Source organism: Plodia interpunctella, chromosome 10, assembly GCF_027563975.2.
Source record: "Plodia interpunctella isolate USDA-ARS_2022_Savannah chromosome 10, ilPloInte3.2, whole genome shotgun sequence".
Taxonomy (NCBI): domain Eukaryota; kingdom Metazoa; phylum Arthropoda; class Insecta; order Lepidoptera; family Pyralidae; genus Plodia; species Plodia interpunctella.
In genome coordinates this window covers 5,176,227-5,192,738 of record NC_071303.1, presented here as the reverse complement: position 1 = coordinate 5,192,738, position 16,512 = coordinate 5,176,227, and the positions used below count along the sequence as shown (strand labels likewise).

Below are 16,512 nucleotides of genomic sequence, written 5' to 3'. Positions count from 1 at the left end.
TTGCGCTGCCTTTTTTGCTTTGGAAGTCAGCAGCAGACTTAGTACAAATTGATTTTGTTTGCGTCAATAAGTGATAAGTAGATAATAAACATATTTGATTGATTTGATATGTATGTATATGATAAGGATGTATGGATTTTCAGAGACAAAACAACCTTACACTTCACACAAGGTCTTTTTGGTATGATGACAGTGAGTTCAAATGTCCAAACAGAACAAGAACGGTAAATAGGTAGGTAGGTACGAGGCCCAACGAGGGTACCAAAAATTCGCTTTTTATTTTTGGTACTTTTCGTAATCTATTTTTTCCTCTAACTGAATGCAATTTTAATACAATGTAGCGGTTTATTTAGCGTTACAAACAGAAGTAGACAGACTTTCCCAGATATTATTTTAGCTGTGAAAAAAACAAACCCAAGTCAACGCGATTAAAAAATATAACCAATTATGTCGCATATTGATGAATCAACTGAAAGTAAGGAACAATCCTTCCTTACATAATTTAAAAATAAGTCCCCCTTTCGCGTCTGTATAAACTCAAAAACTACCGGACAGATTTTTGCAAAAGCGAGCAAGTAAGGTGTGAGTGTGATCTTCTGAGAATTTGTTACTGAAAACCCAGCAATCATTTACAGATGGTTCACATTCTTCACGCATTATCAATTCTACCTATTAAGGTAGAATTGATAACGTAAGATATGGGTCAGGAGCCACGCAAACGAAGCAAGTCACTTAAATTTTGCTTACATTGAATTTTTAAAGTCAAAAGTTGTATTAGCTGGTCTTACCTTGTTCCGCAACGCAATGGCGACCTGGTTACGGTTATGACGCCGTAACCTAGTTGCTGACGCCCTTGGTGGCCATCTGCCAGGCTTATGACACCTGCACAAAATAACAATCATTAACTTAGGAGAAAGATCTTCTATAGGGAAAAAATATAATAAATTACAAGTAATTAGTACAGAATCCTGGCATAAAGTAAGCAATGTAATGTAATATTACAATTATAATGAAGTAGATGATGTGACGTAGACATCATATACTTAATTATAATTGTAATATTATTAGGGCAAAGTTGGTTACAGTTGTCTCGTTACTTTTTTCCTCTCACCTTATAGGTACCGAGCTTCTGTCAACCTATCACTAAAATGGAAGGTTGACTTTGTCCCAAAACTAGTCTTTTAGAACCGTAGTAACTATAGATACCACAAAAATGCAAGGTTAACGGTCATTTGTTAATCTATATGTTACTGTAAAAGCACGAACTAAGGTAAATCCTTAGATATTCCATTAAAACCTAAGATTTACCAACTCTTAATGGTAAAAGTCCGAACAAATTTGCGATTCTAACTTTTACCACCATTCACTTGGTAAATCTTAAGATTTACATCAAAGGCACAGTAAATGTAAAGAAAATAATTTTAATTTTGTTATTTTTTACTATTTAAGAAGTATTTTAAAGGAAGGTATAACCTTACCTTTAAAATATAAAAACATTTATAAATAACAATACTTACCAAATGAAAATAATAGAAAATAGGTAAGGATTTGACTAATTACTTAGGTAATTAATTACTCTCATAATTATGACACCAAGGTTTTGACTGAAAAATAAATGATTAATAATTCCCAAAACCAACATTTACCAGCCTTCAGTAGCAAAACCTAGCATATACTAAATTCTAATGGCAAACGCCCGAAAAAATCGTCAATTATTTATAAATCCTTACATTTACCAACCCATGCCGGTAAATCCTAAGATTTTCTGAAAAAACCTAAGATCATCATCATCAATACATAAAATAAAATTAAAGAAAGGCCAAATTTGTACATTGGATTTTTGTTTTTGAATTCTTCATGGAATATACTTAGTTACTGATATAGATGACGAAAATATAGTTTTGGAAAATTTTGTCTGTCTGTCTGAACGCGCATCACTCGAAATCTACTGGACCGATTTGCTTGAAATTTGGTATGTAGGTACATGGTAGGTACCTTGTATACCGGGCTAACATCTTAGATTTATTTCATCCTGGTAAATGGTCAGGTTCCCGTAGGATAATTGAAAAACTAATTATGAATCAAAAATACCTCATAATCCCGGGTTAACATCATATAGACATTTCATTCCGGAAAATGAGGAGAGCCCTGTAGGAAAATTAGATACATTTCATCCCGGTAAATGTTCAGGTTTCCGTAGAATAATTGAAAAACTAATTATGAATCAAAAATTCCTCAGAATCCCGGGTTGACATCTTATAGACATTTCATCCCGGAAAATGAGTCCTGTAGGAAAATTAAAATAACAATCCACGGGGCCGATTTACTTTAAAATTTTGTAGAAAGGTGTAAACAGAATATAAACAATTTTTTTTATCGATTAAAGTCTGATATAGATATAATGGGTGCAGTATGTATCAATATATCAGTATAAAACTCCGTGACTGACTGACTGACTGATTGACAGACGAAATACACCCGAAAAACTGCTGGGCTGAAATTAGGCATGTAGGTGAGGGTAGGTGAGCACCAACCTAGGTAGCCGTAGGTAGGTAGAGGATTTTTGGAAATTCTACACCGAATGGGGTGAAAGGGGTGAAAAACTGTAAATATGAAAGTTCTACACCGTTGAAGTTAGTGACTTGAAAATTTGGATTTTGGTTGTTTACAACAAAGTAATGAAAACGTGTTTCAGATTTTTTTGAAAATTAACCCTCAACCCTTTCATAAGGTGAAAGATTGTATGGGACTTAATACAATTTTCAAGATAAAAAGCTGAAAATTGGCACACTTACTTTTTGTAGTAAATAACAGTAATAGTAAATACAAAAAATGTTTAATTTACGTTTGTGGTTAATAAAAAACCAGTCATGAAAAATGGTACGGCACGCGCTGCAGAAAGCGGGAGTGAGAGTAGGAGCGGGAAATGGGAAGGAGACACGTAGTGGGAAACAGGACATTACACATCGCAAAAAACATGATGTCAAATAGGAAACGGTACGGGATATCTACTTTACTACGTACTACTACTATATTATTACATAGCAGGAAGCGGGATTGGACAAGTTTGCGGGAAGAGACACGCAGCGGGAAACAGAAAATTGAACTAAAGATGACAAAAATTTCGAATTTGTATCATATATGTTTACCAGTCTTACAGAGTACGCGAAAAAAAATACTGAGATGATTAGATTGCTAAGAAATTTATGCCAGCGAAGCCGCGGGCAAAAGCTAGTATATGTATATATATATATATATATATATATATATATATATATAAAAGCGAAAAACACCACTCACTCACGTATCATGAAATCTCGAAAACTACTGAGCCCATGAAGATGAAATTTGACAGGAAGGTAGATTGTGACTAGGAGACGTCCGCTAAGAATATTTCGAAATTCCATCCCTCCCATCCAAAAATAATACATTACATTAATTAGATTTTGAACATTGATTTGATTACATCCTTATAGTATAGATTTAAAATAGGTAGTTGTTGCAAGTTTGTATGAAGCATCGTCATTTTTGAAGTGAGTCACATGAGAAATTTTTGTTTGAAATTTGTGGTTAGTAATCTATAGGACAGTTAGTAAAATATAATAATGCATTTATTAGATTTTGAATATTTTATCCCGAGGAGGGGATCAGGGGTTGCAAAATTAAATGAAACCTCCCAATTTTTGAAGCGCAATTAAGTGGCATTGTGGACAAAATTTTATTATTTTTTTCTTACACAGATTGGGGTCCCCCTATATAGCCCAGGGTCACCGTATACTGTTCAAAAACGACTGTACCTAGAAATATGAAATTCAGCAGGAAGGTAGACGATTAGAAAACATCTCCTAAGAAAGAATTTTTTGGAAATTCCATTCCAAAGAGATTGAAATAAGGGTTACAGTTTGTATGGAATGTCATCATTTTTGAAGTAAACATTATTTGAAATTTTAGTAAAATATAATAATGAAAATAACTAGATTTTGAAAATTGCGTCTCTAGGGGAATGATGTAGGGATGGAAATTTATGCGAAACTTTTATGGGACAATTTGTAGGAAACGGGACTGGACAAGTTTCGGAGCGAAACACGTAGCGGAAATCGTAGCGGGAAACGGGGAATTGAACAACAAAAATACGAATTCGAATTTAAAAAATTTTACCAGTCTTAGAATACGCGATAAAAGAATAACCGATTCCTTTTAAGAACTGAAATTCACGCGTGCGAAGTCGCGGGCAAAAGAAAGTAAACAATATAGGGATGATCTCGGTTCTGAATGTGGTTTATGTTGGGTCGCCACTTCACTCCTCGCACCATAACCTGTACCTGTCCCTAATAATATAAAAAATGCGAAAGTCCGTCACGCTTTAACAGCTAAACCGCTAAACCAACTTTGATCAATTTAAAACTTGCATTTCATGATTGTGTATTTCAGTACCTACCTACGGTCGAGCTGTGGGTCTGAGACTAAAACTGTATTGCATATTTTAATCATCAAATTATTATTTACCTATATGTAAGTATGGAACTTACATAGGTATTGCTAAATTAGAAAACTAATATTTTAGGTAGGTAGGTACCTAGGCAGATTTTCATAAAAATAGCTCAGTACTTATTTAAATTCATATGAATTTAATACAATTTTTCTCAACTTATATTTAAGATCGAAGTAAGTATAACTAAACGAGACAAATTAAGCAAAAAATACGGTCCTCGGTCCTCCAATCTAGACAAAATTATTGATAAACAAACGACACTGACTTGAACAAGATTAGACTCAAGGCCGTCTGGTCTAGCAAGCAGCAACCAGCGAAAGTTTGGTTATGTGGAAGTAATTTTATTTAAAAAAAAACGTAAGCGTTAACAAATCCTCAATTATTGTAAACAAAACTTAGAATAGAGTCGCTTTTCAAAGAAACCTGAAATATTACATACCGTTACAGTTTCAGCCATTGTAAATGACCTCGTTCGTTGTTATAATTTTGACACTTGTGTTAATTGTACATTAATACTTAAATGTAATAAAATAAGAACACTTTGAATCAGTCGAGAAAATCACTTACAAATGCACTATTCAATGGCAGTATTAGTTTTATTTTTGCAATTCCACAATAACGTGAATTAGGTACATACTACTATCAGACATTCAACCCAGATGACGACCAATCAGACCGCAATTTGACATGAAGGCGCCATCTCGCGTATTTTTCGCTAACTATTAAGTAACTCAACCACTTACGCAATTTGTACTGCTACATCTCCATAGGTGTTCATGTTGTGTATAGATTGCGTTACGAAAAATTAAAGCCAAGAAGTAAAAAAGTAAGACTACTAATGTACTGCCAGCTATTTCTCCTGTTGTAAAGTCAATCAAGGAAAAAGGCTTCTTCTTCAAACTTGGCTAGCAACCTATCTCTATTTGATCTCAATAGGGCATATTACGCAAAGCGCAGATGGCGCTACTGGTACAATTACTAAGGTACACAAACATTGCCAATAGAGGCAAAAAGCGCCAATTTTCAATATTGTTGCCGATTTACGACTACAAATACGCAATCTTGGTGCGAGTTTAACCTTCTGATTCGGAGCCCGTACAAATGAAAAGGAAAAAGAAAGGATTTAGTGGATTGTTGAATAGGCTTTCAGAACACAAAGTGTTACCACTTTTTCAACATATCAATTAACCATTTCCACCCAAAAACTATTCAAATCAAAAATATAAACAAAAAACCGTCCATAGGGTTAACTTCATATACGACGACACATATTTGATTTTAGCTTCACGTTTAGCAGCTCTTTGTCGACTTTTAAGACTTCAGTTTTAGACCATGAGACCATTTCCCAATATTTCGGCACCCGAATATGCTACATTGTTGAATATTTTCACAAACGAATGCTTACATAATGAAAGGATTAATATAGTACTCTAAAATAAACGTTTTAATCGACATAGCAAATGGTAGAAAAGTTTTTGTGTACCGAACATAGTGCTGTACTCTGGCGGGATAAATGTGCAGTAATACTCCCAATACATCAGTCATACAGCAACGTGACCCTGGCCTTCCCGGAGATTACCCTTGAACAAGACAGGTAGACAAAATCGTCAAAAAAGAAATGTTTCGGAAATATAATGGAATATTTTATTTATCGGTAAAGAAAACCAGCAATGTACACCGAATCCGGCAAGTTTGGAAACTATTCGACGACAGTGTATTAAGTGTACTAATATAGTTCGCTATAGAGCCTCGAGCCGTCCCATCTGTTTGAGAAAAGGGAGGTAGCTTTGAATCCCTTCGGCACTCATTTCATTCGGATACGTCCGGGTGGACGGACAGTTGCGTGTATCAGTAGAAGTGGTTGTCACGAACAGTTAACCCTGAGTTAGGGTTGTCTTGACCATCAAATTTACTTATGTTTTTTTTTCTTTTTCCAGACAATATGATCTATGTTGACAACTTTGTCCTTGTCATTAAAGATTATGTAGTTCATATCATTGCGGATATGAACTAGAGTTAGAACAAACTCCATCGAAAATTTAAATCTATTTCACCTCAAGTCTTTATTAACTGATAAATGTTACACTTTTAAATGATTTCTTTAATGATAGACTCGGATAGAATTTAGGGCTAGTATACATATAAATTCTTTTTTTGTTTTGGATTTGTAGTGGATAGCATGCTCCTCTTTATTTATTTATATTTACATACCTATATTCGGTAAAACATGTAGGTTTAATTCATTTTGACATCAATTTGTCTATTTGTACTCACGTTTTTGGCAAATAAACGTTTACTTTCCCAGTTTGTTCTCACTAGTAAAATTCATAGGAATTAGAAAAAAATATGTTAAGGGATTTCTTGATGACTGTAATAAAATATTAAAGATATAATAATTATACATCCATTTATTAATCTGAATTTAATACTGTATTACATAGAAGAAATGCACTTCTCAGAAACATTCAGAAGACCTCCCTTCGGGACAGTTTGTATAAGGAGCTTTATACCTCCATTTTAAAAATTGAATAAATACAAACTATTTCGTTCGTAATATATATCAATGAAGATCTGCATTGCCACATACTTAAAAATCTATGTATATTTTTCACGAACTCGCGCTTTTGAAAAATTCTTAATTAAATAAGCATGAAAGTACGTTCGCCTAGATATACACTACACGGAGTAAAATAAAATTTTGCAAATTATTAACAAAAATAAATATTTTTTATAAGTAGTGTTTATACTGCCGCTGCCACATAATTTGTCAACAACATTTTCCATCACAATAAAGAAAGTAGAAAATATTGTATTAAATATAAGAACGAACATAAAATTTATCATTTTGGTGACCACATGGAAAGGCTTTTTGACACATATCCAACATAGTGAATACTCAATTTTTGAGAAAACACACAGCAATGAAATACTACCAATATAAATACAGACGTCTTAATTCATTCAGTCAAAGTGGAACATGTATAAAATATTTATCAATAAGAAATAATCAGTCTTGTTTTTTAGAGAAAACATTAAGTCAAAACGTACCGAAACGGCCACGCCTTGATATTATTATCACAATACAGTATGTCAGATATGATGTCATCCCTTCTCTGGACGTAACTAGTATATAAATCGCCTGCTACGCTACTTAGTGTTATTATCACAGTTGTTTAGTAGAGGTGGGTGCAGTACTTTGTACATAATAATACAGGATCTACCTGCTATCCGCGACCATTCGACACGATACACGCCGATCTAAAACGCATGCAACTACCTAGCCCGGCACACGTCTGGCGAAGATGCAAATCAATGTCCAGGCTAGAACTCAGGCAAACATCTCAGAGATGACTTTATGCATATATACACATCCCTTTCATGGCAGTCTTTCTCTTATAATGTACATAAATAACAAAGCAAATCCCGCATCTCAATGAGATACAACAAATGCGAGATTCACAAACACGCTGTTCACCCCTTATTTAACTCTGTTTGAGGCTCATTGCTATTATATATCATCCGAGATGTGTACCTCGTAATGGAACACTTAAATAGATAATAACTTTACGTCCCTGAACTGGTTCAATTTCGTCACCTACCAGTAACTGAAAACTAAATTGAATAACAATAAATTATTAAATCTTACACCTATCATATATTATATCTGTGAATGACTTGCGAGTTTTGTATTCACAAACATTCTTGAATTCCCTCAAATAGTCAAAAAATATATTTTTGTCTAGTTAAACACATTCCATAGAAGTGTCTTTATGTATTAACAATTGACAAACGCAACGACAGGTTATATTAATGAAATATCACAGATTTTTCAAAATCTTTGGACAGTAACGGGCTTCTGATAATACTCAATAGATATAATTTGTACCTATCCATCCCTATCCTTAGCCCTTAGAACCCGTTTACGTACAAAGAAAATAGATGAATTATCTGAAACACAAAAATAATCGAAAAACAAAATGATAAATCACTTATGTTGCTACTAGAACGAAAGTGTAACCGTTGTTCGATTATATTTATCACGCTCTAAACGCCCTAAGATAAATGCATGTTATTTACATACTTTCTACACTTTTCAAGTATGGAACAAGTTAAGTTTGAACAAGTTTCAAGTCAAACCGCTCATCAAAGTCCAATCGACGCAGACTAAATACCCTAGACATAAATATTCAAGTATATCAAGATCTAATCTTCAATAAAAAAATAATCTTGAAATCAGTGACTTGAAATGTCATTGACATCTTTTTACATACGAAAAATATTCACATTTTTATCTGGCAATACAGATTGTTATCTTGAAGTATATCAAAAAGCATTTTAACGCGTTTCAATTATTCATTAAATAATTTCTCTAACTCTAAAGATGTCCCACTTTTCCATGTAAGATCAACAATTAAAATAATTTATATAAAATATTTCAGATAACATTTCTGCCACAGTTAAACCCCTCCCTACATAATTTCATTCATCTTCTATATGTTTCGTGCATTTCGTACATTATACAGACATTTGAAAGAAAAAAAAAAACGAAAGGCACCCGGGATTACACAAGAGGGTACCCACACCAACTACTCTAACAAATATAATGATTAAATCTAGAGGCAGAAACAGTTTCATTATTTTGGTTCTACCATACTATAAATAATAATGGATTCATGTATTCTGTATCAGTCATGTCCGCATTTCACACTGAAGAAAATTTTACTGACAATGTTGAATTGTATTGTATGTAATAATAATTGCACACATTTAAAGGTATTAAAGGTGAACTTAACAGGAAATACATAAGTTCAAAAGGCGTTCATAAATGAAATGCTATATGCGAAACTGACTCGACAGAGGATACAATCCCTTACAAAACTAACACACATATTCGTAAATTTAAATTGATCTGAAGAGAATTCCTCAAATTATTGCATAGTGAGTCGCGACAATTTCCTTAAAACGCGATGCAATGATTTTTTTTTAAATAAAAAATAATAAGACCACTTGAAATTAAACTAAGTCAAGAATTCTTTCAGATCTATAGCAATATTAATTAAACAAACGTGCTTATAAAAAAAATTGGTTGTCTCATTACTCATGATTACATCGAAAACGTAAGTACAATATTGAAATTTGTTTATTCAAATAATTGAGACTTCTCAAAATCAGTTTTAGACGTAATTTTTAAGTTCTAAATGGCGACGGCCAGTATACTTGGTTGAAAGTTGTCAGCCCTAAAGAATTATTGTTGAACCGGAGCTGCATAGAGGAGAGGCCCAGGAGCCATATGAGCATAGGGCACGCTTGCGCCCACTGCAGCTTGATAGCCGCAAGGTCCACCGCCTCCAACGCCACCACCGTAAAATTTGCCACCTGTTTCAATTATTTACATCATTATAACAGAAAACACAAAGATTATGAGATTTTTTATTTACCAATTTAAGTAATTACTAAACTGACAAATCTTGAATCAGTTGCAGTAATAACAGATTTTATTTTATAATGAAAATACTAACCAAGCATCTCTTGATGATGGGGGTGCATCTGAGGATAATGTTGAGGTGTTGTGAAATGCGGCGGAGGTGAACCATATGAGGAACCAGATCCAGATTTGTTGCCATTGTTGTTATTACGGTACTGCTGGCCTCCAGTACGAGAATCTGCAATGCATGTAAATAAGATTAAAAAAAAAAAAAACAAAAACAACATTTGTCCCTTAGGAACATATAGATGTAAAAGAAAATACTTTGGCTAAAAATATGAATTAGATATATTCTTGGTTTACAGTTAGTAGTGAGCGTGCAAAAATCAAAATTTGAATGCAGTGTTTAGCTTGGCTGCTACGCGGGGGTTCGCGGGCGGGATGTGCCTAAAGTTGTGGCATAGACAACATTGTATTAGAAAAAACAAATAAAACATACTGTTGTAAGGTCGTTGGTTAAATCCATTCTGGTTGTGGTTATTGTACCCATTTTGGTAGCCACCATTGTAGCCACCCTGATAGTTGCCCATAGACTCAAACACATTAGGACTTGGGAAGGGCACTGGTTTCTGGAAGTTATTTTGTTGTCTATAGCCCTGGTTGTTTTGATTCTGGTTGTTGAAACGAGGTGCCTGTTGTTGTACATTTCGGTTCTGATAAGTACTTTGGTTGTCTTCAGTAATCACTGCAGCCATTTTATTATTCCATTGGTTGTTTTGCTGACGGGGTGAGCTTGATCCACTGTTGTTGTCTTTGCGTTGTTGCCAGCGGTTACGTCCTGCAAATTTTTGGAACAAAATTAATTATACAGTTAATATACAATTTCATTATTATCAATCATGAAATTTACAAATGTTAAATAAAACATACCAGAATTGTTGTTGTTAGTTCTAGCCATCTCATTCAGTTTATTGGGAGGATTTTGACCGGTCTCGCGTAACACTGCAACTAAAGCACGTGATTGACGCGCGTCGCCATTAGTAAAGAAAGTGTATGCAGTACCAGATTGTTGACAACGTCCAGTGCGACCTGAAGTAAAAACAAATATATTAATTCACGATTATACAATATTTCTGTTAAAAACAGGTAAGCGTTACTAACTTACCAATTCTGTGTATATAATCTTCAGAGGAATTAGGATAGTCAAAGTTTACAACAAATTTAACATCTTCGACATCAAGTCCACGAGCCGCAACATCAGTGGCAATCAAAATAGTTGTAGCTCCGTTTCTAAATTCAGTGAGTACAGCGTCGCGCTCGGGTTGTGACTTGTCCCCGTGTATAGCCAGCGCTTTATGACCATTGCGACGAACAGCACGAGCGATGTCGTCCACCTGAAAATTTGTATTATATTTAGTATGCACGGCGAGTTGTATATCCATAGTCATAACATTTGACACATATATGTATATGTTAGTTACCTTTTTTTTTGTTTCAACAAAAACAATAACTTTATTGTCTCTTTCAGACGCAATCTCTTTCAATAAATTAGTGAGCTTTGTCTCTTTCTCATGTTCTTCACACACTTCAATTATTTGTTTGATATTATTGTTAGCTGACAGATTCAATGATCCAATGTTGACTTTAATATAATCATTAAGAAAATCTTCTGCTAGAGCCTGGATCTCTTTAGGCCAGGTAGCTGACCACATCAAAACTTGGCGATCGGGGCGAATCTGTTCAATGATCTTGCGAATCTGAGGCTCGAAACCCATGTCGAGCATTCTATCTGCTTCATCTAATACCAAGTATGTGCATCGTCGAAGATTTGTAGTACCTCTTTCTAAGAAATCAATCAGACGTCCAGGTGTAGCAATGACAATCTCTACACCTCTTTCCAAATCTCTAGCTTGAGGTCCCTTGGGTGAGCCACCAAAAAGACACGTGTTTCTAATGCAACCATGGGCACTGTAAGCTTGGGCTACTGATTGAATCTGTTGAGCCAGTTCCCTTGTGGGAGCAAGTATCAGGGCAATGGGGCCATCTCCTCTCTGAATGCGTTGCTGGTGAACAATATGAACAGCAGCTGGTAGCATGTAAGCGAGGGTTTTCCCAGATCCTGTAGAGGCAATGCCAACCATGTCACGGCCTGATAAAGCAATTGGCCAACCTTGAGCTTGGATACCAGTAGGCTCTGACCACCCTTGTTCTTTAATAGTAGTCATGATATGATCAGGGAAATTTCCTTCATCAAAAATTTGGTTTGGACGTGGAATGTTATTACCACTAACAGTTATTTCCTTTGCTGCACGATATCTCATGACTTCTTCCTCTGATCGGGCATCCACATTAGCATGAGGCTTGTAGAAATCTTTCTGAATGGGCTCTAGATTAGCCATATCCCAATTTGGCTTCATCAAGCTGTCTCCTGGATGTTTAGCTTTCTGACTTTGAAGTTTGCGACCTTTAAATTCTATGGATTGCTGCTGCCGATCATTAGGATTAAATACTTTTTTAGGAATGAAATTTTGCTGTCCATTGCCATTACCCGGCTGGCCATTTTGATTGCTGAAAGTCTTATTATTAAGTGCGAAATTGTTTTTATTATGGAAATTTTGCTGTTTAGGACCCCCAAAGTCACTCTTGAAATACTGCATATTTCCTCGTGGATTCATCTGTTTATCGTCATCATTCTCTTTCCTCTGCGCCTGGTTATTGAAATTATTTCTTGGCCTGTATTCTTTCGGCCCCCCAAAATCATTTTGATTTCCATCATTCTTATTATGAAAATCATTTCTCATTCCATTAAAATCATTTCTGGGCCGGAAATTATTTTTATTGCCCATGTTGTTGTTTCTGGGTCCACCAAAGTTTTTGGGCCCTCCAAAATCAGGCATGCCATTGAAAAAAGGGATTTTTCCGAATTGTTCATTCCGGTCTGTTCGAGGTCTGAATCTAAAATAAAAATATTGCTTTATATTAGAGATATTACATAGCTGTTATACTTACAGCTCAGTTAGTTAGGCTTTGCTAATCTATACATATAATAAAACAATAGAAAAAAAATCCTGTACATTGAATAAATTTACATAAAAATAAAATTAGGTGATAAAGTAACAGCAACAGATTAAGAATTTGAAAAAAATACTGTCTGTATGTCTGTTTGTACCGCTAATCTTCAGAACAAGTGGATTTGAATGAAACTTTTTTGTTATATAGATATTAAGCCTGGGCAACATATAGGGCATAAATTATTTTGAAAACTGGAACACCTGATGGAGAACAATGATGGTACGGCTAAACTACAGAAAATATAGAAATGACGCCCTAACAAAAGTTGTTCAGTCTGATGATCATTTCCTGTTGAGCTATAAAAATCGAAGATCTAGAACACCTAATGCATACCCATGATGGTCCAGATAAACTATAGGAACTATAGAAATGACGCCTTAACAAAAGTTCTTCAGTCTGATGAGCATTTTCTATTGAGGTATAAAAATTGAAGATCTGGAACACCTGATGTAGACCCAAGGTGGCACAGCTAAACTACAGGACATATAGAAATGACGCCCTAATAAAAGTTGTTCCATTTTCTGTTGAGGCATTTTCGGTTGATGCAGACCCATGATGGTCCAGTGAAACTATAGGAAATATGGAAATGATGCCTTAACAAAAGTTGTTCAGCCTGATAGAAGTGCTAAGAAATGCCTGTTGTTGTATGTTGGAACACCTGAAGAAGTGTCACAATGTATAGGTATTGTTACACTTTGCCTGTACAGTTAAATTTCTCTAATAATTTTGACTCATTACCAAAAATTGTTCGGCCACGCGAACGAAGTCGCGGGCATCAGCAAGTTATGTATAACAGAGATATTTATTAATTTCCATTTTTATGAATCCTTGATAATGAAAAATCACCATAATGTTCTATTTCAAGTTATGTTCTATCCATAATAATAAAAAATAAAATTCACTCCGTAGATTTTATATGAATGTGTACCTATCAAACATAATCATTCACATCCAAACTTTAGCATTTATAAGTAGGAAAAACTCCTACTAGAAATAGGTACTATCTAATCTCATAATTATCATGCCTTACTAAAACACACAAAATGCAGTCTAGTTTAGTGAATTGTAATTACATTTTGCAAAATAAACAATAGAGCAATAGGTATTGAGCATTGAGCCAAACAATGAAGTTTGCATGTGAAGATAGGTCTTTCTAAGATCTTTTTAGCTTATTTTCCTAGTTCATGAAGAATTTCATTAAGGGTCAATCAAAGTAGGTCATAGCCATCTAATTAGATTTCAGATTTGATCATCTATTGATATTACTTTATCAGTTTTAACAACCATTAATGATTAATTAACCCTAATACTGTCCTCATGAAAGTGATAGTAATATGCAACTAAAGAACTGAAAGTACTGCTTTGCATGGAATGCAAGTAAAGAATCTATGTAGGTTACACCTACTTCAAATTAACGAGGTCAAGGTTATATAATATTAGGATTTTTTCGAACAAACCTTCATAGGTTTGTAAACTTAATAAAACGGTGATAAAATATCATCCGTAAATATGAGGTTCTAAGTTTAATGTCTGGTATTTTTGGTACCTTCCATCCTAACTAGGTATTTAGTTGAAAGTGTCGGTAGATATAGCAAGCCAAACCACACAGTTGCCAACAATAGGTAGGTAGGTAAGGAAGGAATATCTAACTATATTTGGTGCCTACACATGAATTATCAATTTATGAGCTTGATAACAGAGAAAATCCATTCCAGTCTAGTTTATTAGAATCAATAAGAGTCAATATTATTACCTAGTTAATACCACTTACCAACTTATCTAGGTACTATGAGAATAGAACGGCAACCATTATCAGCTGAGCAACATTTCACAAAATGGCCGCCGCGATCCGCATAATTGTCGGGAAGGATGATTGCTTGTTGTAGAACATAGGTATAATATGGAAACTACGACAACTTCTTGAAAATATGGGCATGCTACTTACATCGGATGCTGGTTATGGAAGCCGTTGTACTGCATGGTTTCGCTGTTGTAATATTCCTTTAAGGATATTACGTGGTGGTGGTGATCGCTTGAATAGATATCTAGAACAATGAAATTATAGATTCACGTACATGCTTATAGATGGAATAACTCTATTCTTCAGACAACAAAAAAATTATACAAAATTAACTTACCTCTCAAAAAGAGAGAATTTGGATTAGAATTATTTTTTCATTCACTAGCGACCTTTCACAGACCCGGCGAACGAACAACTCGGTAATGGCGGCCGGATACGGAAACTTGCCTTCCCTGTATCTAGTTAGTGTGTTGCAAGTTCTAAATACTTTTATTGATTTCCATCTTTTATTTCATAATAGCAATACTTCTATAACGTCTTCTATCTCATTGTTCTGATGCAAATCTGACGGGAATAGGGCATATTACGCAAAGCTCAGCGCAGATGGCGTTACTGGTACAACTAAGGTACACAAACATTGCCAATAAAGGCAAAAAGCGCCAATTTTCAATATTGTTGCAGATTTACCACCAAAAATACCTTCTACGCAATCGTGGTGCGAATTTGAAGGAAAAAGGAAGGATTTAGTGGATTATTCTGAAAATAATAACACTATTTTAAGTTATGTTCTTCATTATTTGGTCAACTGTGGTCATAAACTGATATAAACTTGAATTTGACTGGAGATCTTACCTGTATGAAGTCCATATTTTAATAAGTCTTCACGTGTGAAGTATTAAGAGCTTCTTTTCGACCGTTTACTGGCTCGAAAATTTTACAGCGTGAGGCGGATTTTTCCCAATATATCGACACCCGAATATGCTACATTGTTGTATATTTTCAGAAACTAATGCTTACATAATGAAAGGATTAAAACTATAAAATAAATGTTTTAATCGACATAGCATAAGGCGGCAAAGCTTTTGTGTACCCAACATACATATATAACAACAACATAGATAAATGTGCAGTAATACTACTACTATCTTCCAAGTATCCAAAAAATTACTAAGATTGTTCTTGGTAAATCCCGGAATATTTCCAAGATCAAGTTTTTCAAGCACATACACTTATGAGTATTGAATGTCGATGGGTAATATTCTTTTACGATTAAATAAATACCGTTGCCTCAACACCACAACTATCAATGTCAACCACGGAATAATAAAATGTCAATCAACCTAATAAACAACCAACTCCATTGAATCAACTGACAACACCAACACCAAACCAAACAAACACAAATGCCACACAAGAGCAACTCGCAAGTCCCTTCACTGAAGGAACTCAGTCAGTAGTGTTGCCGAACTATCGATATTTTTAATCGAAAAAGGCCATACTATCGATATGCCTATCAATATTATCGATACTATCGATAGCTATTTTGGAGCAATACAATTGATAATCGATAGTATCGTACCGTGATGATTATTAGACTATCGATAGCATTTCTAACATTTCATGCATGCAATACAATCGACAGTAGATACTTCCACGGAAAAATAAACACAGGTGGAAAAGTCATAGCTTGATAATTCATATGAGAACCGTTGTCTGAAAATT

The 16,512-nt window shown here is 34.6% G+C and overlaps 2 protein-coding genes across 2 annotated transcripts in view; both read right to left on the bottom strand.

Moving 5' to 3' along the window:
* Positions 1-5,143, bottom strand: part of Pdk1 (Phosphoinositide-dependent kinase 1) — a 59,636-nt gene extending 54,493 nt beyond the window's left edge. Inside the window, exons 1-2 of the mRNA XM_053750395.1 lie at positions 4,932-5,143; positions 789-882 (exon numbers count right to left, since the gene is read on the bottom strand). The gene's annotated coding sequence lies outside the window, so the exon portion shown is untranslated. The remainder of the gene's footprint in view (positions 1-788; positions 883-4,931) is intronic.
* A 1,739-nt stretch (positions 5,144-6,882) lies between these two features.
* LOC128672808 (uncharacterized) lies at positions 6,883-16,202 on the bottom strand. The gene is made up of 9 exons (XM_053750219.2): positions 15,643-16,202; positions 15,128-15,546; positions 14,935-15,034; positions 11,399-12,872; positions 11,083-11,311; positions 10,848-11,006; positions 10,417-10,755; positions 10,012-10,155; positions 6,883-9,868 (listed from the first exon to the last, which is right to left on the bottom strand). Exons 3-9 carry the CDS (start codon positions 14,967-14,969, stop codon positions 9,738-9,740), a joined length of 2,511 nt encoding a protein of 836 aa, XP_053606194.1. The 5' UTR covers positions 14,970-15,034; positions 15,128-15,546; positions 15,643-16,202; the 3' UTR covers positions 6,883-9,737.
* Between the last annotated feature and the right edge of the window lie 310 nt (positions 16,203-16,512).

Excerpts from the sequence above, each read along its gene's own strand:
- LOC128672808 (XM_053750219.2), bottom strand. The coding sequence starts at position 14,969 with ATGCAGTACAACGGCTTCCATAACCAGCATCCGAT. Across the intron at positions 12,873-14,934 it reads TTCCATAACCAGCATCCGAT|ATTCAGACCTCGAACAGACC; the intron begins GTAAGTAGCATG and ends TTTTTATTTTAG. Across the intron at positions 9,869-10,011 it reads CCATCATCAAGAGATGCTTG|GTGGCAAATTTTACGGTGGT; the intron begins GTTAGTATTTTC and ends TAATTGAAACAG.